Consider the following 23,141-nt stretch of genomic DNA (forward strand, 5'->3'; position numbering starts at 1 on the left):
TCAACAAGCGTGTTACGATACGTCAGCAAACATGGTAGACTCCTGGTGACAGCAGCTGAATTTGTTGATTGATCGAGGGAATTAAAATGGTAAAATAATTATTGTGAAATAAACTGTGCAGCTGCTTTATATTACGTCAATATTTTATGAATGTTTGTTGCATGTAATGATGTCAATGTATCATGTCATACCCATGTGTAACATGCTTCACAGAGAATTACATGGTGCAATTGCATTATCTAAAAAAAAAAAAAAAGGTTAATGCCCATTATTTCCCCAGGTTCATTCAGAAGATAGCAACATTATTTTTCGGGTCAAAGGCCTCTTGGAGTTTGCCTGCCAGCTTGACAACTCTAATGGTAAAGCTCTGGAACACATGGTGACACTTTTCAAGATGATTCTTTTTACAGAATATATTAAGCTTTGTTAATGTTATTGGTAACACTTTACAATAAGGTTCTATTTGTTAACATTAGTAAACAGCATTAATTAACATGAACTAACAATGAACAATACCTTTACAGCATTTATTAATCTTAGTTAATGTTCATTAAAACATATACAAATATAAAAATAAAAATTATGAAAAGTAAACATTAGCAAATACACTATGAACTAACATGGACTAACACTGAACAGCTGTATTTGAATTAACTAACATTAACAAAGATTAATAAATGCTGTAAAAAATGTATTGTTAATTGTTAGTTCATGATACCTAATGCATTAACTAATGTTAACGAATGGAACCTTATTGTAAAGTGTTACCATGTTATTTTATCCAAATACTATTGTTCATTGTGTGTTCATGTTAGTTAATAATGCATGAAATAATGTAAATGTATAACTTTTAAAGAGATAGTTCACCTAAAAATGAAAATTCTCTCATCAGTTACTCACCCTCATGCCATCCCAGATGTGTATGACTTTCTTTCTTCTGCAGAACACAAATTAAGATTTTTAGAAGAATATCTCAGCTCTGTAGGTCCATACAATGCAAGTGAATGGTGGCCAGAACTCTGAAGCTCTGAAAAGCACATGAAGGCAGCATAAAAGAAATCTGTCTTAATTCATATCTTCCATGTCTTCAGAAGTGATATAATAGGTGTGGGTGAGAAACAGATCAATATTTAGGTTCTTTTTTTACTATAAATCTCCACCTCTGACCAGGCCGACCAGTTAGTGGTAGAGATATGTACAAAGAATGGGAATCGCCAAAAAACAAAAGAAGAAAGTGAAAGTGGAGATTTATAGTAAAAAAGGATTTAAATATTGATCTGTTTCTCACCCACACCCATCATATCACTTCTGAAGACACGGATGTAACCACTGGAGTCATGTGGATTACTATTATGCTGCCTTTATTTGTTTTTTGGATCTTCAAAGTTCTGGCCACCATTCACTTGCATTGTATGGGCCTACAGAGTTGAGATATTCTTCTAAAAATCTTCAATTGTGTTCTGCAGAAGATACACATCTGGGATGGCCTGAGGGTGAGTAAATGATGAGAGAATTTTCATTTTTGAAGAAAATATTTCACAATTTAAAAGGTATTAGTGCAAGTAGAAATTAACATTAACCAAGATCAATAAATGCTGTAAAAGCATTGTTTATTGTCAGTACATGTTAACAATTGGCCCTTTGCTAAGCTCCGCCTTAAAAGTGTTTCTGACCAATTCTATCTTAGCAACTGTTACCGTGCGTCATTTCTCTGACAAGCGTATGTTTTTTCCAAAGAGAGTCTATGCAAGTGATGTGTGTTTGAGCAGTTTTAAGTGGAACTTTACAGAAATGATCTACAAAATGTAAAAAAACGTCATTGCTGGGTCACTTGCTGTGGCGAATTCTCAGGGCCAGCAAAGCCTTCTCTGCTGGCCTAACATTCCAAATAAATAAATATTTTTCGTCCTTTCATTCTCAATCACCTTTTTGCTTATGTATTTTTAATCGCTTTCCACTCTTAATTAATCTACAAACAAATAGAGAAAAACGAAAAGTTTATCCAGTCAGTGTTTATTCCTTGATGCTTACAAGCGAAGTGCCCAAAGTGCCCAAATCACATGCCCAAAGCCAAGCTCGTTAGCAGAAGCAGCGTGTGAGTTTGAGCTCCACCCCCTCAGGCCTTCAGAATTTCCACAGAATCCCTCAACAGTGCAAATGAATGGGCAACTAAAGTCAGATTGTCAGATTCATCAGCCAATCAGATTGATTGATTTGTTCTTGATGGGTGTGATCTTTAGGATATGTCCCGGTTGTGACCTTCTAGCTGGCCTTGAGTGACGCAGTCATGCTTTAAGTGATGTAATTTGAAAGCAAAGAGCGCGAGATCGTCATCACTGCCGCTGTCGCCATTGAGAAAGAGATCCTTATGGATTTACAAACCTGATATGTTCTGCATGACCGTGTGATTGCTTAATTTATTAATCATGAAAAGAGGACTGATTTTCACTTCAAGCAAATTGGTAAGAGCTTTTTGCATTGTTATTGCAACATCAGGAGTTTTCTAAGTGTAAATTATGCTGCTGGAGCATTCAGTGTCAGATCAAGTTTTGAAAAGTAGTGCTGCGTTCCATTCAACTCGGAAAGTCGGATTTTACAACTTCCTACTAGGAAAAGTGCAATAGAACGCATCTTGAAGTCAGAATTACAACTTGTAGGCACGTGCAAAAACTCTGATTTCGCCGAGATGCAGGGGCATGATGTCACACAGACATGTCGACACTCAGGGAGATATACAAAGTAAGTGATAAACATTCACTTTATTAAGTAATATCGATAAAAATGATATTAAAGCTTGTTTAACAAATACCTGCAGAAACAGGTGTATAAAACATTATAATCTCTTTTGATAATCGTACACCTGAAGCACAAATGCTAGCACTGCAGCATTGTTTATCAGCTGGGTTGCTAGGAGAAATCTCTAATGAGAGTCAAACCCCTGCTAAGCTAACGAGAGCGTTGCAGTTTTGTTTCCTTAAACGTCATCTTCCGAATATCTGGGAATGGAATGCATTTATGGTCAGAGATATCAAGTAAGAATATCCCACATCCAACTTGAATGGGACGCAGCATAACCGTGTACCCTGACAAAACAAAATTTATTGCAAGCAACATTTAAATCAGAAATATTATTAGATAGATTTTTCCAGGTGTTATAGACCTCCTTGGTAGATTCATATGAAAAATTATGATTTTTGAATGTCTGTTCGGGAGAGACATTCAGTTAGCTGTGACATAATGTATGATGCCCAAAGGCATAGGGTGTCTTATTCATTGTGAAACCGTGTTTTCTTAATGGCATGAATCACACTGAAGGCCTAGACTTTTAATGCACGGCCCGCCACTGGTCACTTGTAATAGTTTTTCTTTCTTTTGAAAACAATCTTTAAATAAATATCGAGAAGAGCATACTATGGATTAAACTGTGCCATTCCTCATTCCCAAATGAACATGTAGAACATCAACAAGGACATCTACATTTGCTCCAAGATAAATTAAAGCTAATAACATAACGTTAACTGATTTATGTATTAATTCAGGTCTTAGTAAAAGCGATAGTAAATAGTTTACAACGTCATAGTGAGTGTGTTATGAGATGTTATGAGCAGTTCTGTTCACTTACACTGTTATCAGGCATGTAATCGCCAACAACTATATATATATATATATATATATATATATATATATATATATATATATATATATATATATATATATATATATATATATATAAAACTGTGATGATTGTTTTCCTCAATTCTGATTCACAGTCTCCATAGTTTTTAATCAAATTACTGTGTAATTTAACAATTCCTTTTACAAAAAATGTCAGATAAATACACAGTGTCACTCTTCATTCCATTCTATGTAAGAATATATCAATTCCGTTTATGAGAATATTTTGCCAAAAACCAAGCCGTTCACACCTTTTGGCTACCATTGCTTGCTCTGACAAGCTTTGCAGAACTTCCCATAGGAATGAATGGGAGACTGCCATGAACGACGTGGTTTTTGGCAAATTATTCTCATAAACAGAATGGATAATATTTTTACATGGGCTGGTATGAAGAGTGACATTGTAATGCATAATTATATGAAGTTCCCTTACGACTCAGTACATTTGACATTGCGTTTATTAATGCATATGGGGAGTGCCTTCCACATGACCTAGTTGAAACCTCTCTACAGTAACGCCAATATTCTAATATGGTGTTTGAGCCCCGCCCATTTTGGCGTGAAGCTGTCTGCTATAAAAGCAGGTGCACAAACACCATTTCCTAAGAATTTCTTCATTCAAGACAGCGATCATCACTTGTCTAGAAACCCTCTACCTTTGCCATCGATATACATAAGTCAGCGGGCGGAATCTTCACGGGAAGACTTTCCACTCCCCTGCAGTGCTCCGGCGAACATCAGGGTTTGTGTATCCTTACAAAGCAATTGTATCTTGTGTATTGTATTTTGTGTGATATAAATATAAACACATATTTATTTATATATCTAAAAGAGTCACTTACGTGTCCGCGTCTTTTTAAAGATGTCGTTCAGTAAGTGTTCCTTGTGCGAGAGGCATATCCCATGGTCAGATCAGCATGAGAGCTGTCTGGGCTGCGCCCACGCACAGTCAGCTCTCATGGAGACAGACTGTCCTCACCGCGAGGGCATAAGTCTCAAAGACGCTTCGCTCGTGAATCGCACTCGTTCTGAGGGACAATTGCATGCCACGAAAGTCACTGCACAGGCCATCTGCAATTTTCATGGGCAACCTGGCAGTTCTGGTTCGACATATATGGCTGACCCTCACAGAAATGAGTGATAAGGAAATTGTCTCCAGCCAGCCTCTTTGGCGGCTCTTTGAATAAGTTTGAGCGTTACGTTGCGACTCAGCAGCAGTCACGGGCTATGAGACACTTAATGTCAAAATGGAGTCAATCACAGCCGGTTCGCCCTCGATCTTTTTCGAGCCAGCACCCAACTAAAATCCCCATACCTGCTGCCTCACTGGCACCTGCATATCAGCACGTGCAGCAAAAGCGCTCCTGATGGGCACAACCTTTTAAAGCAGAAAGCAGAGCCCATGGTTCTCTCCGGGCCTGCTCCAAAAAAGGCTCGATTGGAAACACAAAACACTTCCCCATCTCCCCACTGCTGTTTGTCAGGAAAGGAATATTGTTGTTTACAGTATTGTTCAAAATGTTGGTTCTGTGTCTTGCACTCAAATAAATGCAATAAAAAATGCAATAAGTGCAAAAAATAATATAGCATCCATTGCAAGTGCACAAGATGCTCACACATTCTCAATAAAGAGCCCTTTTCCTCTTCAAAGCGCACACATTATGCGCAACCACTTCCCTATAGTGAGCGACACATTATATCATATGGTAAACAAACCAAATTGCCCTCTGTCCCATTACACAGACACGTTGCGAGCCCTAATGGGTATTTCAGAATGGGTGCAAAAAATTATCGAACATGGTTATACAATCCAATTTGCACACCGGCCACCCCATTTCAACGGCGTTCTGTCTTCCACGGTTCCATCCGAACCTCCACCAGTGTTACGAGCTGAAATACACAGTTTCCTCATGAAAAGCGTGATAGAGATTGTGCCAAATTGTCAAGCCGTTATTTTCTAGTCCCAAAGAAAGGCGGCGGGCTTTGGTCGATCCTGGATCTGAGACATTTAAATCGAGCACACACAATGCACCCGTTCAAAATGATTACTCAGAAACGGATCTTATCGCATGTACAGCCACACGACTGGTTTGCATCGATAGATCTGAAGGATGCGTACTTTCATATCCAAATTGTTTGACATCACAGGATGTATTTGAGATTCGCATTCAAGGGAACAGCGTATCAATTCAAAGACCTGCCCTTCGGACTGTCTCTGGCTCCTCGCACATTCACAAAGTGCATCGATGCTGTTCTTGCCCCTCTGAGACTGAGCTGCGAGCGCATCTTGAACTAGCTCAACGATTGGCTGTTACTGGTGCAATCAGAGGCTCTGTTATGTCAGCACAGAGACTTACTGATTCAGTATCTAAACAGCTTGGGCCTTAATGTGAACTGGGCAAAGAGCATGCTCTACCCCAGCCAACATATCTCCTTTTTGGGAGTCCGCCTCGACTCCACGAGCGGGTGCGCGCACCTCATGAGCCAGCGCGTTCAGGCCATTCTACAGTGTCTGTCTCAGTTCAAACTGGGGAGAACACTTTCACTATAGCTGTTTCAGAAAGCATTGGGATTTATGGCAGCGACCTCTTCAGTGCTGGCTAAAGTGCCGTGTGCAACGACATGCTTGGTGCCAAGGGCACATGTGCATCACTGTATGCCGCTGCTGAATGGCTGCTTGAGCACCATGGACAGCTCCTGCATTTTACCAGCAAGGTGTCGTGCTAGAGCAAGTTGTCAGGTGGAAAGTGGTGACTACGGATGCTTCCAACACATGTTGGGGGGCAGTGTGTGATGGACGCCCGACTTGAGAGCTGTGTTTACTGTGTGGGCTGCGCCCACGCATAGTCAACTCTCATGGAGACAGACTGTCCTCACTGCAAGGGCATGAGTCTCAAAGACACTTCGCTCACGAATCGCACTCGTTCTGAGGGACGATTGAGCCTCACACGCCCTCCCACCAGCCTCTTCTGTGATACCCAGGGATTCACATGAGGAGGCACGGTGTAGCCCCTGAACGGAGTACGCTAAACACGCGAGAATTGACACATTCAGTCATGAACACTATTTTACAGTCCAGAGCGCCGTCCACGAGACGACTCTACGCGTTAAAATGCAAGGTGTTCACTGATTGGTGTCTCTCACATGGCAAAGACCCAGTAAACTGCCCCATACAGGAAATTCTCATATTTCTTCAAGAGCGATTAGATGCAGGACTCACTCCTTCAACGCTCAAAGTGTATGTGGCAACTATATCTACATATCACGCACATGAAGCCGTGAAATCATGCTCTATAGGCAAGCATGATTTAATCATAAAGTTCCTTAAAGGAGCAAGATGAATAAACCCACCTCGGCCGGCTACAGTCCCAACTTGGGACTTAACTTTAGTCCTAAAAGCCCCCCTTTACAGGGCCTTTGGACTCTTTTGATTTGTGCATGCTCTCCGTTAAGACTGCACTACTGCTGGCTCTGGCCTCAGTAAAACAGGTCAGTGACTTACATGCACTATCAATCAACAATTCATGTCTGGAGTTTGGCCCCGGTCTTTCAACAGCCACTGTCAAACCCAGAAAAGGCTATGTGCCTAAGGTCCTAACCACACCCTTCAGAGCGCAGGTGGTTCACCTTCAGGCCTTCTTCCCTCCTCCATTTAATTCAATGAGGAACAATCATTACATTTGTTATGCCCTGTGCGGGCACTACACGCATACTTTGAGCGTACACGCCAGTTCAGACTTTCTGATCAGCTCTTTGTATGCTATGGAGGATGCACAAAGGGAATGTCCATCTCCAAGCAAAGACTTTCTCACTGGATTGTCGATGCAATTGCCCTGGCTTATGAGTCGCAGGGTAAGACTTGCCCAATTGGTGTTAAAGGACATTCAACTAGAGACATGGCCTCCTCATGGGCATGGATGAATGGTTTGTCCTTAAAGGACATATGTTTTGCAGCAGGATGGTCCTCTCAAAACACATTCACAAGGTTTTACAACCTAGACGTAACGTCTCTCTCTTCACAAGTCCTCTCTGTTTAGAGTGCTTGCTATCCATTGGCCAAATAAATATACTTATGCTCCTCCCCTTTTAGGACGAGCTCCCCATCTTTTACACAACCACCTGCATTAGGCCGTTGTAATTTACAAGTCACAAGCACTTACATTATAAATAAACTTCCATTCATACTAAATGACTGTAGTTCATAGATTCGTTCTGAGTGCTCCCCTCCTGGCCCAACACAAGGGTCACTCACTGCGGCATACTCATGTTGGTCGCCGTCTCACGAGACTGCGGTGTCATGCTTTCATTTCTGGGAGGTTATGTCGTGTAGTGCGGCATGATGGGATTCTGTTACCCATATGTGTTAATAAACGCAATGTCAAGTGTTCGGAGTCGTAAGGGAACGTCTTGGTTACGTACATAACCCCAGTTCCCTGAGACGAAGAGAACGAGACATTGAGAACACTAGCTGCACTACAAGACTCCGAGTTCTTGAAGCACAAGGGATGCGCTCCTTGTTCTCAGTCAGACATTCTGAGGAAATGGTGTTTGTGCACCTGCTTTTATCGCAGACAGCTTCGTGCCAAAACGGGCGGGGCCCAAACACCATACCCAATATTAGAATATTGGCGTTATTGTAGAGAGGTTTCAACTAGGTTGTGTGGAAGGCATTCCCCATATGCGTTAATAAACACAATGTCTCATTCCCTTCATTTCAGAGAGCTGAGGTTACTTATGGAATCAAGACATTTTTGTGTATAAGAAATTGTTAAATTACACACTAATTTGGTTAAAAACTGTGGAGACTGAATCAGAATCAAGGCAAACGTTTATAACAGTCTCTTGAAAAGAGAAAAGCTTCATTTAATAATGATTACACGTGCAATAACATTGGCGTAAGGGAACATCTGTTTATAACGTCTCATAACACACTAATTTTGATGCTGTGAACTGTTTATTTACTATCGCTATTACTATGACTTGAATCAATACATTCATTAACATTCAGTTAACTTTAATTTACTTTGGAGCAAATGTAGATGTCGTTGCAGATGTTATATATTCATTTGGGAATGAGGGCTGACACAGTTGAGACCAAACTCTTCTCCAGATTTATTTAAATATTATTTTGAAAAAAGAAAGAAAACCACTGTGGGTATCCTCTCTAGGTCAATATTACAGAAGACCCCGTCAACAACGTGTTTTTCAATTTTTTTATTATTTTGATAAAATCCCGCTTAAAACTACTCAAGCACACCTTACTCCCATAGGCTGTAATTGGAATATAGCTATTGGATGTCAGAGTAATGGCGGCAGGGCAACAGTTGCTAAGACAGGTTTGATCAGAAGCACATTTAAGGCGGGGCTTAGCGAAGGATCAGTTGTGTTAATTGATGTTAACAAATACAACCTTATTGTAAAATTCATGTGATACCCCGAATTTTGTTAAGTGCTGCCGTTTTTAGTTTTGTATGCTTTCTGTGAAATACTTATCTAAAATGAAAAGAACAGGTGTGAAGAATAAATTTTGCCAATGGACATCATAGTCCCAATACTTGAAAATAAAATACTAAAGTGTTATATAACTAAATTATCCCTCTCTTTTCTTTTTTTCAGATTTACAAAGTCAAAGCACCATCTCAAAAAGTTTCCAGGGTCTCTGTTCTAAAGTGTCATCAAAGAATCTTGTTTTCACTGTCTGTAACAGTGCCTTATTAATATGGCCCAACACTAGTTTCCAGTCAAGCATAGAGAGCTTGACAGAAGCATCAGCATGTAGAGACATTCTGAAGTATATAGAGTAAGTCGTAACACCTGTGGCCTTTTCCTTCACAATGACAAATGTAGAGCGTTATGCATTAAGCACATAATACGAAGACAATTATTTAAAATTCTTTGTTATTTTTGTGATTCACAGGACAGATGATAGCAGAAGCAAGAAGTTATCAAAAAAGAAAGATAAGAAGTGTTCTGGACCAGTGAGTACTGCTCATCTTCAGTGTAAAATTATACATTTCAGTCTAGTTCAGCTTTATATTTCAGTTGAAGGGTGTATAAAAGGGTTGGCTATCAACAGTCACTTCAACAGCAACACTTTGAATGCTATTTACTATCTCTCCTTCTTTAGACTGTGGTAAACATGAAGCTGTTGTTTGAGGTGACAGAGCCTGCTGGCAGTGAAGCTCCTAGTCTCTGCAGAGTGATTGGACAGCAGCACTATGTGAGGATGCCGCTGCCTTTGGACTTTGTTCTGTCTGTGCCCACTGATGAAAGCCTGGCAATGTGAGTGCATTTATATTTCTCTAATGATGTCTTAAAAGCATAAGGTCTGTTTAGCAGGAATATTCTGCAGATTTTTGGATCAAAATTAAATGGCCATGTACAGAAATGATTAGGGTTTTTTCTATAAATGACTTTTAAGATAGTAAGCTTAAAGACCATGGTTATGATGCTCAGCAGAATCATGTTTGTATATTGTGTGTGATTGTTCAGTGTGTGTAAAGGGCTGGTGGAGGCATTGAGTAAGCAGTTATCAGACATGGAGGAGGTTGTGCTACGGTACAGGAAGGGCTCCTCTTTTTTGGTGCCCCAGCCATTTCACTTTGAGTTGCCCAAACCTGCGGGACTCACCACTGTAATATACCCAGCAGGAGTAGCAGACAGCCAGCTACAGGCTGTCAGAGAGGCAAGACACACACAACATTTTCAGTAGATGCAGCACAATATCTTAATGTCATATTTGTTTATCTTATAATAGTTCCCCCAAGGAAAATTCAGCCATTAGTTGCTCCAAACACAACTTTCTTTCTTCCGTGAACACAAAATTTGAACTTTAAAAAGTCTTGACAGGATTTATGTACCATATAATGACAGTGAATAGTGGCTCTGTTCTGTCAAGCTCGAAAAAGGACAAAAAAACACACCATGAAACAACCTTAAAAGTAATCGATATGACTTGTACACTATATTCCAAGTCTTCTGAATCCATATGATCACTTTTTGTGATGAACAGAACTAATTTAACGTTAATTAATAAAGCACTAAAATCATATATGGCAGCATTGTTATTTATTTGTGATATTGGTGTCATTAAGAGTTCTCTAATCCAAGTCAACATCCATTTTATACAGGATCTGCACATGAAGTTTCAGTTGCCAGGTGACCGACCATTTCTCAGACGTACAAATGCCTTCCATTTCCCTGACGAAGCCTATAAAGACGGTTACCTCCGCAACCCTCACGTACACCTGAATCCACCCAACATTGAGGATGCCAAAGTGAGGCAGTGCTTCACTTAATTCAGCTATCACTGCTATCGTTATGAAGTTGCATGGATGAACAAAAAGCATCTCTTTCCTCATTTCTTTTTCTTTCTTTCTGTAGCTGTATCTTGTGCAGGGTGTGTACAGTTATCATCACTACATGCAGGATCATGTGAATGATGACGGCTGGGGTTGCGCATATCGTTCACTACAGACTGTCTTCTCCTGGTTCCAGCAGCAGGGATATGTGGAGACAGCTGTTCCCACACACACACAGATCCAGCAGGTACACTCATACACAAAAAACCCTCTCAGTAATTGGCTGGTGTTAAGTTATGCATCTTATTTTATGGGCTTGTAGAACTGCCCCTATCACAACAATAGTAGGTCTGGGAAATGTAATGTGTTAATTTCTGAGATTAATATTTGATGGTTTAACGTGTAAAAATGCATTATCCCTTTTTTTTTTTTACTTCCTGAAACTTCACTAATGTTTTTCCCTAATTCCTGTGGCTAAAATTGCCATATATAAATTCTCAGGAGGTACACGCTCAACTCAAATGCACATTCTAGCACAGAAACTTATTGTGTGGAGCAGTGCACGCTTATAAACACAGGAGCAGATTTACTGTACTGTAGCCAGAGAAAATAATAGCTTTGAGATTTTAAACATTAGCTAATTTAACTTAAGCACTCAATTTGTTCCCTTACGACTCGGTACACTTGACATTGCATTTATTAACGCATATGGGAGTGCCTTTTTACACGACCTAGTTGAAACCTCTCTACAATAACGCCAATATTCTAATATTGGCTATGGTGTTTGAGCCCTGCCTGTATTGGTGCGAAACTGTCCGCTATAAAAACAGGTGCACAAACACCATTTCCTCAGAATTTCTTCCTTCAAGACAGCGATCATTTCTCGCCTAGAAGCCCTTTCGCCGTCGATATACACGTGTCAGTGGGCGGAATCTTCACGGCAGCGAGAAGACTCTCCGATCCCCTGCAGTACTCCGGCAAGCTTCTCTCTGCCTCGCCGCTTGATGCTTCGCTGGTGAACAGGTCTCATCATCCTTATTCTACGCAGCGCTTCGGCAGGTGTTGAGTATCCTTAAAAAAAATTTTTTTTAAACATTTAATATTGTATACTATACTTTGTGTGATATAAAGATAAATATATATTTATTTATATATCTAAAAGAGCCACTTAAGTGTTTGCATTTTTTCAAGATGTCGTTCCGTAAGTGTTCATTGTGCGAGAGACACATCCCGCTGTCAGATCAGCATGAGAGCTGCGTTTACTGTCTGGGCCACACCCACTCAGAGACAGCTCTCATGGAGACAGACTGTCCTCACTGTGAGGACATGAGTCTCAAGTCGCTTCACTCACGAATTTTGAGGGACGATTCAACCTCTCGCGCCCTCCCACCCACCTCTTCGGTGATACTCGATGATTCACACGAGGAGGCACAGTAGGGCCGCGAGGTCGAGCAGGATGTATTTGAGGTGGACCTTGTGCAGGCACACACCCCGCAAGCCCCTCAATCTCCACAAAGCATTTCTCGCACATATCGAGACGAACTCCAGCCCTCTATACGTGCCAGAAGTGACATATTCAGTCATGAAAACCATTTTACAGTCCAGAGCACCGTCCACGAGACACCTCTACGCGCTAAAATGAAAGGTGTTCACTGATTGGTGTCTCTCACATGGTAAAGACCCAGTAAACTGCCCCATACATGAAATTCTTATATTTTTTCAAGAGCGATTAGATGCAGGACTCACTCCATCAATGCTCAAAGTGTATGTGGCAACTATATCTGCGTATCACGCACACGAAGCCGGCGCCTGTATAGGCAAGCATGATTTAATCATAAAGCTCCTTAAAGGAGCAAGATGATTAAACCCACCTCGGCCGGCTACAGTCCCGACTTGGGACTTAACTTTAGTCCTAAAAGCTCTCGCAGGGCCCCCCTTTGAGCCTTTGGACTAATTTGATTTGCGCTTGCTCTCTGTTAAGACCACACTACTGCTGGCTCTGGCCTCAGTAAAGCGGGTCATTGACCTGCATGCACTGTCAATTGACAATTCATGTCTGGAGTTTGGCCCCGGTCTTTCATAAGCCACTGTCAAACCCAGAAAAGGCTATGTACCTAAGGTCCTAACCATACCCTTCAGAGCGCAGGTGGTTCACCATCAGGTATTCTTCCCTCCTCCATTTAATTCAGATGAGGAACAATCATTGCATTTGCTATGCCCTGTGCGTGCACTACACGCATACACTGGTGGCCAAAAGTTTGGAATTATGTTCAGATTTTGCTCTTATGGAAAGAAATTGGTACTTTTATTCACCAAAGTGGCATTCAACTGATCACAATAACATGAAAAATCACTATTACAATTTGAATTTTTTTTCAGAACTTCTTCAAAGGGTTCTCATCAAAAAATCCTCCATGTGCAGCAATGACAGCTTTGCAGATCCTTGGCATTCTAGCTGTCAGTTTGTCCAGATACTCAGAAGACATTTCACTCCCGCTTGTGCCTGTCACTTAAATATGGCACTTGCCATAGATTAGTCTTGTCGGGCACTTCTCACGCACCTTACAGTCTAGCTGATCCTACAAAAGCTCAATGGGTTTAAGATCCGTAACACTCTTTGCAATTATCTTATGTCTGTGTTTCTTTGCCCACTCTAAACTTTTCTTTTTGTATTTCTGTTTTAAAAAGTGGATTTTTCTTTGCAATTCTTCCCATAAGGCCTGCACCCCTAAGTCTTCTCTTTACTGTTGTACATGAAACTGGTGTTGAGCAGGTAGAATTCAATGAAGCTGTCAGCTGAAGACATATGAGGCATCTATTTCTCAAACTAGAGACTCTGATGAACTTATCCTCTTGTTTAGTTGTACATCTGGCCTTCCACATCTGTCCTTGCTAGAGCCAGTTGTCCTTTGTCTTTGAAGACTGTAGTGTACACCTTTGTATGAAATCTTCAGTTTTTTGGCAATTTTAAGCATTGTATAGCCTTCATTCCTCAAAACAATGATTGACTGATGAGTTTCTAGAGAAAGCTGTTTCTTTTTTGCCATTTTTGAACTAATATTGACCTTAAGACATGCCAGTCTATTGCATACTGTGGCAACTCAAAAACAAACACAAAGACAATGTTAAGCTTCATTTAACAAACCAAATAGCTTTCAGCTGTGTTTGAAGTAATGATGTTCTAGTACCAAATTAGCAATTTAGCATGATTACTCAAGCATAAGGTGTTGGAGTGATGGCTGCTGGAAATGGGGCCTGTCTAGATCTGATCAAAAATTTATTTTCTCAAATAGTGATGGTGCTGTTTTTTACATCAGTAATGTCCTGACTATACTTTGCCACTTTGGTGAATTAAAGTACCAATTTCCTTCAGAAGCAGTAAAATCTGTACATTATTACAAACTTTTGGCTGCCAGTGTGTGTGTGTGTGTGTGTGTGTGTGTGTGTGTATATATGTATATATATATATTAGTATGCAGTTGAAGTCAGAAGTTTACATAACTTAGGTTGATTACAATTAGCCAATTAGCTACTGATAGGAGGTGTACCTGTGGATGTAGTTTAAGGCCTACCTTCAAACTTAGTGCCTCTTTGCTTGACATCATGGGAAAATCTAAAGAAATCAGTCAAGACCTCAGAAAACAAATTGTAGACCTCCACTAGTCTGTTTTTTCTAAATGCCTGAAGGTACCACGTTCATCTGTACAAACAGTAGTACACAAGTATAAACACAGTGGGACCACACAGCCATCATACCGCTCAGGAAGGAGACTTATTCTGTCCCCTAGAGATGAATGTAGTTTGGTGTGAAAAGTGCAAATCAATCCCAGAACAACAGCAAAGGACCTTGTGAAGATGCTGGATGAAACAGTTAGACAAGTATCTATATCCACAGTAAAACAAGTCCTATATTGACATAACCTGAAAGGCTGCTCAGCAAGGAAGAAGCCACTGTTCCAAATCTGCCATAAAAAAAGCCAGATTACAGTTTGCAAGTACACATGGGGACAAAGATCACACTTTCTAGAGAAATGTCCCTGGTCTAATGAAACAAAAATTTAACTGTTTGGCCATAAAAACCATCGTTATGTTTGGAGGAAAAAGGTTTAGGCTTGCAAGCCGAAGAACACCATCCCAACCGTGAAGCATGGGGGTGGCAGCATCATGCTGTGGGGGTGCTTTGCTGCAGGAAGGACTGGTGCACTTCACAAAATAGATAGCATCATGAGGAAGGAAAATTATGTGGATATATTGAAGCTAAATCTCAAGACATCAGCCAGGAAGTTGAAGCTCGGTCGCAAATGGGTCTTCCAAATGGACAATGACCCCAAGCATACCTACAAAGTTGTGGCAAAATGGCTTAAGGACAACAAATTCTGGAGTGGCCATCACAAAGCCCTGACCTCAGTCTGATAGAAAATTTGTGGGCAGAACTTAAAAAGCGTGTGCGAGCAAGGAGGCCTACAAACCTGACTCAGTTACACCAGTTCTGTCTGGGGGAATGGGCCACAATTCCAACAACTTCTTGTGAGAAGCTTGTGGAAGGCTACCCAAAACGTTTGACCCAAGTTAAACAATTTACAGGCAATGCTACCAAATACTAACAAAGTGTATGTAAACTTATGACCCACTGGGAATGTGATGAAAGAAATAAAAGCTTAAATAATACTCTCTGCTATTATTCTGACATGTCACATTCTTAAAATAAAATAGTGATCCTAACTGACCTAAGACAGGGAATGCTTTCTATGATTAAATGTCAGGAATTGTGAAAAACTGAGTTTAAATGTTTTTTGGCTAAGGTGTATGTACATTTCTGACTTCAACTGTATATATATACTGTATATATACGTGTGTGTGTTTGTGTGTGTGTGTGTGTGTGTGTTTTGGCTTGCCAGGCTCTTGTGGATGTAGGGGATAAAGAACCTCATTTTGTGGGCTCACATCAGTGGATTGGCTCCTTTGAAGTTCAGGCTGTCCTTAACCAGCTGCTGGGGGTCACTTCAAAGATCATGTTTGTCAGGTAGACAAAGTGTGTGCTTATATGTATTTTTATGCTTGACAGGTTTATATTTTGTTAGCACACATTTATGGGAGTTCTACCTCAAGTTTTAATGGTAAGAGTACTTTGAATTAGAGGTCAACCAATATATCGGATTTGCTGATATATCAGCGCCTATAGTTGCTTTTTGGAACTATAGGTTATAGGATTGTTTATTATTATTATTGGTCCATTTCTAGCACTGAAGGGTTTCTACAGTTATGAGTCTTAGTTTTACAGTATAACAACGGCCTCTAGAGGTGAAATAAAAACGATCACTGACACCGCATGGAGTTTGTTGTGCCACGTGACTACTAGTTTTAATGAATGATGATCTACTGTTGATAAAATATTGCTCATTCAGTATTTATTAGCCTATGACAATGTTCAATTTATAGTGTTTATACTGTTTTGTAATTCATTTTAGACGATTGTAATAAGGCTGGGCGATATGGCAAAAAAAGAAAATCTCAATTTTTATCAAACTTATGGATGATCATGATTCACAAATCGATTTTTTCAACTTTTAAATGTACTTCAACATGATTCAAATTGTATGTTCTTTATTAGAATGCAAGGCAACCTGGTTAGAGAAATCCAAGTTCTTTTCATTATTGCATACAAAGGTGGGCAAGAAAAATGCACCAAATGCACCACAGGGGGAAGTAGTCAACAGAGTGTAAATGTAAAATAAATCAAAATCTAATAAACCCAGATGTTCAGAAATAATAGATAAGAAAACTGCAAAATCATTTTTGGCGTAGGTATTACAGTAATTTTATCTAAACCATGTCTATCTAGAAAGTTATCTAGAAATCAATATCTATAAATTGTCAAGTTTATCTAGAAAGTACTCATTGGCTGTGTCTCGTTTGGAAGGCTGCATCCTCCGGAGGTCGCATTTGCCGGCCGCATACGTCATCGAGGCTGTCTTGTTTCAGAAAAGCGAGTAGGACACTTCGAATGCAGCCTTCGAATGCGACCTTCTTTCACGGGAATTCGGAGGATGCATGAGGTGTATCCTTCGTGGGCACTCACAACCCACAATTCTTTGCTTCAGCGGAAATGTCTAAAAACAAATGACACCAATTTGCCCGTAAATATGATGTTCAAACGCAAGGAATGTTAATTCCCAAGTTGAAGTACCTCAGTAGATGGGTGCAGAGTATATAATATGTATAATTATATTAATATATAATTAAAATAAAGTATTAGACTAAAAGTACACCTGTAAAATCTATTTTCTTTTCTCTTTACATAATTATAACTCTCCTAAAATGTACCTCATGCATTCCCTTCCAGAGGAACTTTGTTCCCTTCTCACTCAAAGCGCTAGCGCTTGTTAAAGAGTGGCGTGCTGTCATAGCAACCATGTTACGTTACATTTCCATTTATCCTACGAAGGCCGTCTCGTTTAAACGAGGCTTGTTTAAAGGAGGACACTCCGTATACTGCAGCCTTCAAAGGACGTGTCCTACCTAGCATGCAGCTTTCCAAACGAGACACAGCCATTGTATATCATACAATTTGTGTGTATAAACCCCTGCAGATAGAGATGCGCCCTCTAGCAGTTCACGCTGAGCAGCGCGGCAATATTAAATCATTTATCATTACAATTCAACTAGCAAATTTTGTCAAAATGATCACTTGATAGATGTTGGCTACAGATGCAGTATACTTGAAACACGTCACAGAACAAAGCAATAATTAGCGATCTATCTGAATCATCGTGGCAAAAGGAGCGGCGGATGTTTGATTCTCCCATATATAGCCTCTCCATGATTTGAAATGAAGCGCACATAACTGTCACGTAACTAACGCTTTTTAATGGGTAAAAATAAAAGAAAGGATAACGTTCATCAACATGCGCCCACTGAGGCCAGTTAAGCTGGTGTATACCTGCATGATGGACGAAGCTGTGCTACAATCACCCTCTGTACAATCGTACTGGGAATATTACTGCTGTCTTTAATATCAGTCTCCGTGTTGTTAACCTGTCACGTTCATTTGGAGCGCGCCACACACGTGCAGCTGATCAGGTCAGTAGCGGCATTAAGACAAGCACTATGAATTATTTTTCTCTTCCTTATTCAGGCAGGGGCAGTGGTGGCTTGGCGGTTAAGGCTCTGGGTTAATGACTAGATGGTCAGGGGTTCAAGCCCCAACACCGCCACGATGCCACCGTTGGGCCCTTGAGCAAGGCCCTTGACCCCATCTGCTCCAGGGGCGCCGTATCATGGCTGACCCTGCACTCTGACCCCAGCTTAGCTGGGATATGTGAAAAAAAAAGAATTTCACTGTATATGTGCAAATGTATAACGTGATCAATAAATACAATTATTATTATTTGGTGGATTTACAACATATCTAACTATAGCGTTTGCGATATTTCTTGCAAAATCTCGATTTCTCGATTTAAAATAAATCGTGTCAAAACGCAAATTCGAATTAATCGGAAAAATCACAAACACCGCCCAGCCCTAGATTGTAAGAGTGCTTATGTGTTTGTGTGAGCTGGGAGCACAGACATTTCATATTGATTCCTAAGTGTATTGCTGGCTTGTTACTTGCCAAAGGTCCCGCATGCCCCAAATCTTAATTTCTTCTGGTTATTATTGGGATTTTGGTTGCATAATAAACTGCATCTATGATTTTATTAATTTTGGACTCTTGTTGCCTCATTTGCTGGGTTTCCATCCAAAAGGTTTCACATTTTTTAAACGCATTTCTAAAAATTACGAATTGTTGCGCGTTTCCATCCACTACGTAATGCGCGTTATCATGAGGGAGCCGCCTCGTCATGATGGAGCAGCTGAATGACCTCTCCCTGCTTTGGGGACAGTTTTATTTGCAAGATTGGAGCAAGTATCTCATCTTATTAAATGCATCCACAAGCCACAGCAGAATAAATGTAATATCTGATATAATGTAGGCTGAAATAGCTGTGATGGCCACACACCGCCAGTCTCCGCATACCTGGATTGTGGGGACCCACTTTATTGACCAGCTGTGGGTTAAACACTTCCAAATGACGAGCGCTATGTTCAAAGAATTGTGTGCAGAGGTTGGACATTTCGGTGGGCTAGTCACATCAAGCTATCGCACACTCATAACACATGTACAAATGGTTAAAATACGTCATTGTTTTGCGAATAAACTGTTTCCATCACCATAATGCGCATTTTAACTAATGCAAAACTCCTCCTAGCGCATTAAATTTTAAGCAAATTTAGAAAGTTTATTCGCATATCAAGCTTTTCCATTCAGGATTTCTTATGCGCAGTTTCAAAATGCCCATAAAAATAGTTGGATGGAAACCCACCTAATGTGGGTATCTGTCACAATAAAGAAAGACTTAGAAAAAAATAATTGAATTCAGTGAATACATTACATTTCAGCTGATTAATCAGTTATCGGCCTTTTCCACCAGCTTAGTTATTGAATACTTTGAATTCCTTGTAAAAGAACTTACTAGCATAGCATAGCCTATTTGATTTAAGCCATTCTAACTCCTTGCCCTTTAAGGGTTATGTATTTTTATTTTGAATGGGCATAACAGATCATCATGTAAATTATGAAACTGGACAAATTTTTCCTCTTCTGTACTACAAAATCAAACTTAAAATACATAATATAGCAAAAAGTTCATTTGGTTTTGTCTCATTAAAGCTTTGCTGGAATTTGCTGACAGCTCATTGAGAGGGTCTGGCAATGCAAAATGCTGAAATCGATGGATTTACAATAGGAATCTAAGAATAGTTTGAATAGTTAAAAATGCTTGTCTCTTTGTTGAAGTCAAGGATCTGAGCTGGCAACCAAGGGCAGAGAACTAGCCAACCACTTCCAGACTGAAGGAACACCTGTCATGATTGGTGTGTTAACATCATCTTTGGCTCCTTCCTTCAGCTTGTAATTGGACTGATGTTTTTTGTAGAAGAAAAAAAAAATGCTGTAATACTAATCAACCAATGATCAAGCAAATGTGCTTATCTTATAACATACAGTACATTGTTTGTTTTGTGTCATTTTACATACACTACCGGTCAAAAGTTTTGAAACACTTACTCATTCTTTATTATATTTTTTTTTTCTCCACATTTTTGAATAATAGTAAAGTCATCAAAACTATGGAATAACATAAATGGAACTATGGGAATTATGTTGTGACTAAACAAAATCCAAAATAAATCCAAAACTGTGTTATATTTTAGCATCTTCATAGTAGTCACCCTTTGCCTAGAATTTGCAGACATGTACTCTTGACATTTTCTCAACCAATTTCTTGAGGTATCACCCTGGGATGCTTTTTAAACAGTATTGAAGGAGTTCCCATCTATGTTGGGCACTTATTGGCTGCTTTTCTTAATTATTTGGTCCAGGTCATCAATTTCAAAAACTATTTTTTTATTTTTTTTATTACATTTTAATTTTATAATGAAATCAATTAATATGGTGGCACAATTATATTTTTGTCTACAAAACTAATTTCAAACATTTAATCATACGCCTTCAGATCAAAAGATTTTTAAGATCGTGAGAAACATTTCAGTCAAGTGTTTCAAAACTTTTGACCGGTAGTGTATATGTTTATGTTTTGCTTTTTAAGTTGTAAAAGCTAAAATGACTAGAGGATACTAAAAACAAATATGCTAATTTCCCCGTCAACAGGTGGGGGTGTACTTGCACACACTATTCTAGGTGTAGCATGGAGTGAGAACACAGGACAAATCCGCTTCCTCATCCTGGACCCTCACTACACAGGTGGAGAGGACCTGCAGACCATCATTGACAAGGTACACTTGACAAAATAATAGTAAAGCGTTTACTAAATAGTAAAGTTTTAGGAGTCGATTTTTAATTCTTTCCTCTTATACCCAGACAACATGGGATTTAGAGCTTAACATATGTGGCATTTGATTGGCTGAATAAACTGTTTAGATGGTGTCTGAAGGCAAATGTAGGTCAAATATGAACTGCTTTTAGAGTTTGATATGCTATTTCGCTCCTTGTAATGTTAGTGTATTGTGTGGGAAATCATTATATGATATACAGTACTGTGCAAACGTTTTAGGCACTTGTGAAAAATGTTGTATAGTGAGGATGTCTTCACTAATTAACATCGTACAAAGCCAAGTAAACATAAAAAGCTAAATCAATATTTTATGTGACCACCTTTGCCTTCAAAACAGCACCAGTTCTCCTAGATACACCTGGACACAGTTTTTCTTGGTTGTTGGCAGATAGGATGTTCCAAGCTTCTTGGAGAACTTGTCACAGTTTTCTACCTATTTAGAATGTCTCAGTTGCTTCTGTCTCTTCATGTAATCCCAGACTGACTTAATGATGTTGAGGTCCGGGTGCTGTGGGGGCCATAGCGTCTGTTGTAGGGCTCCTTGTTCTTATGCAAAGGGAATGTTGAAATCTAAAATGTATATTTCCCACTGATACACTAAAAGGAGAATATACAGTGTGCTATAACCATCTTAAGACAAATGTTATTGTGAAAAATATAATGCAGCTAAAACTTTTCCACAGTACTGCATATATATACTGTATATATCTATATCTTGTGTTTTCTCTGTGACAATGTTCAGGGCTGGTGTGGATGGAAGGGGCCAGAGTTCTGGGATCAGAACGCCTATTACAACCTCTGCCTTCCTCAGAGACCCAAGACCATCTGAGTCACATACTTGACTCTGACTGACAATTATCCATCTAGTGTAATCAATGGACTTGCTGGAAATCTATAGTTTCAGTGAGTACAAACCAACAGGAACACGTGAAAAAGAATGATTTATTATTCATTGTCCTTACAATATTATTGTTACATTGCATGTTTAAACATAATTTTCAGTCTTGCTCTAGGTAACAATGACTTCAAGGTCTCACATGATTTTTTTTGTCAGGTTTATGTGCTTGAATCACATGATCCATATTGATATATTTTTGAAAATGTTATTGGAAATGGACAAATGTACAAGTTCATCTTATACGCAAAATTCACAAGATACCTTGAGACATCTTCACAAGAAAAGACTTCCTGCAACTTAATAAAAATGAACAGCAACTGAAATCTCTTTCAGCATTATAGAATAAACTAGTGATTTTGTTTCTTAAATCAAAAGACTCCTTTTACACTGGTGGTTTCATAAGGTTTCTTTACTTGTAAATTATATCTGTCCATCTAACTTGTACTTGTGCCAGAGACCCTCCCCAGTGGATACATAAAACTCTGCTTAAAAGCACCAAAAGGTTAGTCTGTGCTAATGGTAACAGACTGTCACAAAACTCGGAAAGCATTTCAATGACTTAAGGGTCTTTGATTTGCAAGGCACTTGTGATCCAGTTTAATGCTATACTTTTTCCAATGAGATGTGATATAGTTGCAATCTGCCCCCTATGAAAATACTCCCATCATTTACTCCCTCTCATGCCATTCCAGATGTGTATGATTTTCATTTTTCTTGCATTGTATGGACCTACAGAGCTGAGAAATTCTTCTAAAAATCTTTGTTTGTGTTCTGCAGCAGAAAGAAAGTCATAAACATCTGGGATGCCCTGAGGGTAAGTAAACTATGAGAGAATTTTCATTTTTGGGTGAACTATTCCTTTAAATTATCTGCTTTGCCTTGATCCCCATTTCCAGTGAACCATCAGATCGAGGTGTGCGCATAGCATACTGTACTTCTAAAGCCAGCTTCAGAATGTATTCTTCGCACATTTAGACCCCAAAGCACTGAGTCCAGAACAGGGTCCATTGATCTTCACCGTTAAGGCTACATTAGGGTCCATACCATATGTCCACAGGTCATTTATACCACCATTCACTTAACAGTTCTGCAACGGCTGAACAGCCAGTATGGATGTTACTTCAATTTCTCTCTCTACATGTGAACGTTCATCACCAGTCTTGCGCCTTCCTTCCGTCTCATGCATCAGAGTTAGCGCGGCCTCGCTTTTGTCCCATAAGAGTGCTGCTAAGTGTGTTTCGCTCAATAAATGATTAGATGGGGGCCTGGGTAGCTCAGCGAGTATTGACGCTGACTACCACCCCTGGAGTCGTGAGTTCGAATCCAGGGTGTGCTAAGTGACTCCAGCCAGGTCTCCTAAGCAACCAAATTGGC

General features: G+C 39.7%; 2 protein-coding genes across 5 annotated transcripts in view; both read left to right on the plus strand.

Moving 5' to 3' along the window:
* Window positions 1-22,533, plus strand: LOC127445066 (ufm1-specific protease 2-like). Of its 3 annotated transcripts, XM_051704816.1 has the most exons (12): window positions 1-89; window positions 281-359; window positions 9,292-9,475; window positions 9,593-9,653; window positions 9,803-9,957; window positions 10,168-10,360; window positions 10,806-10,952; window positions 11,059-11,223; window positions 15,875-15,999; window positions 19,813-19,889; window positions 20,686-20,810; window positions 21,612-21,757. In XM_051704816.1, the coding sequence occupies exons 1-12, from the start codon at window positions 87-89 to the stop codon at window positions 21,696-21,698; spliced, it is 1,401 nt and encodes a 466-aa protein (XP_051560776.1). In that variant the 5' UTR covers window positions 1-86; the 3' UTR covers window positions 21,699-21,757. The 3 variants fall into 3 exon arrangements, 1 of the variants encoding a protein (XP_051560776.1); XR_007897923.1 differs by lacking the exon at window positions 19,813-19,889 and having other exon boundaries at window positions 21,612-22,533; XR_007897922.1 differs by lacking the exons at window positions 20,686-20,810; window positions 21,612-21,757 and adding an exon at window positions 11,830-12,035 and having other exon boundaries at window positions 13,356-15,999; window positions 19,813-19,836.
* LOC127445065 (cilia- and flagella-associated protein 97-like) overlaps window positions 21,638-23,141 on the plus strand; it is a 14,450-nt gene continuing 12,946 nt past the window's right edge. The window contains exons 1-2 of one of the 2 annotated variants that reach the window (XM_051704811.1): window positions 21,685-21,772; window positions 22,545-22,581. The gene's annotated coding sequence lies outside the window, so the exon portion shown is untranslated. Of the gene's footprint in view, window positions 21,773-22,544; window positions 22,582-23,141 lie in introns of both variants that reach the window. The other variant, XM_051704812.1, reaches the window with a different exon arrangement.

This window comes from Myxocyprinus asiaticus, chromosome 8 (assembly GCF_019703515.2).
Source record: "Myxocyprinus asiaticus isolate MX2 ecotype Aquarium Trade chromosome 8, UBuf_Myxa_2, whole genome shotgun sequence".
In the NCBI taxonomy this organism is placed as follows: domain Eukaryota; kingdom Metazoa; phylum Chordata; class Actinopteri; order Cypriniformes; family Catostomidae; genus Myxocyprinus; species Myxocyprinus asiaticus.

Coding starts and splice junctions, on each gene's coding strand:
- LOC127445066 (XM_051704816.1), top strand. Junction 9,476..9,592: donor GACATTCTGAAGTATATAGA/GTAAGTCGTAAC, acceptor TGTGATTCACAG/GACAGATGATAGCAGAAGCA. Junction 10,953..11,058: donor CCAACATTGAGGATGCCAAA/GTGAGGCAGTGC, acceptor TTCTTTCTGTAG/CTGTATCTTGTGCAGGGTGT.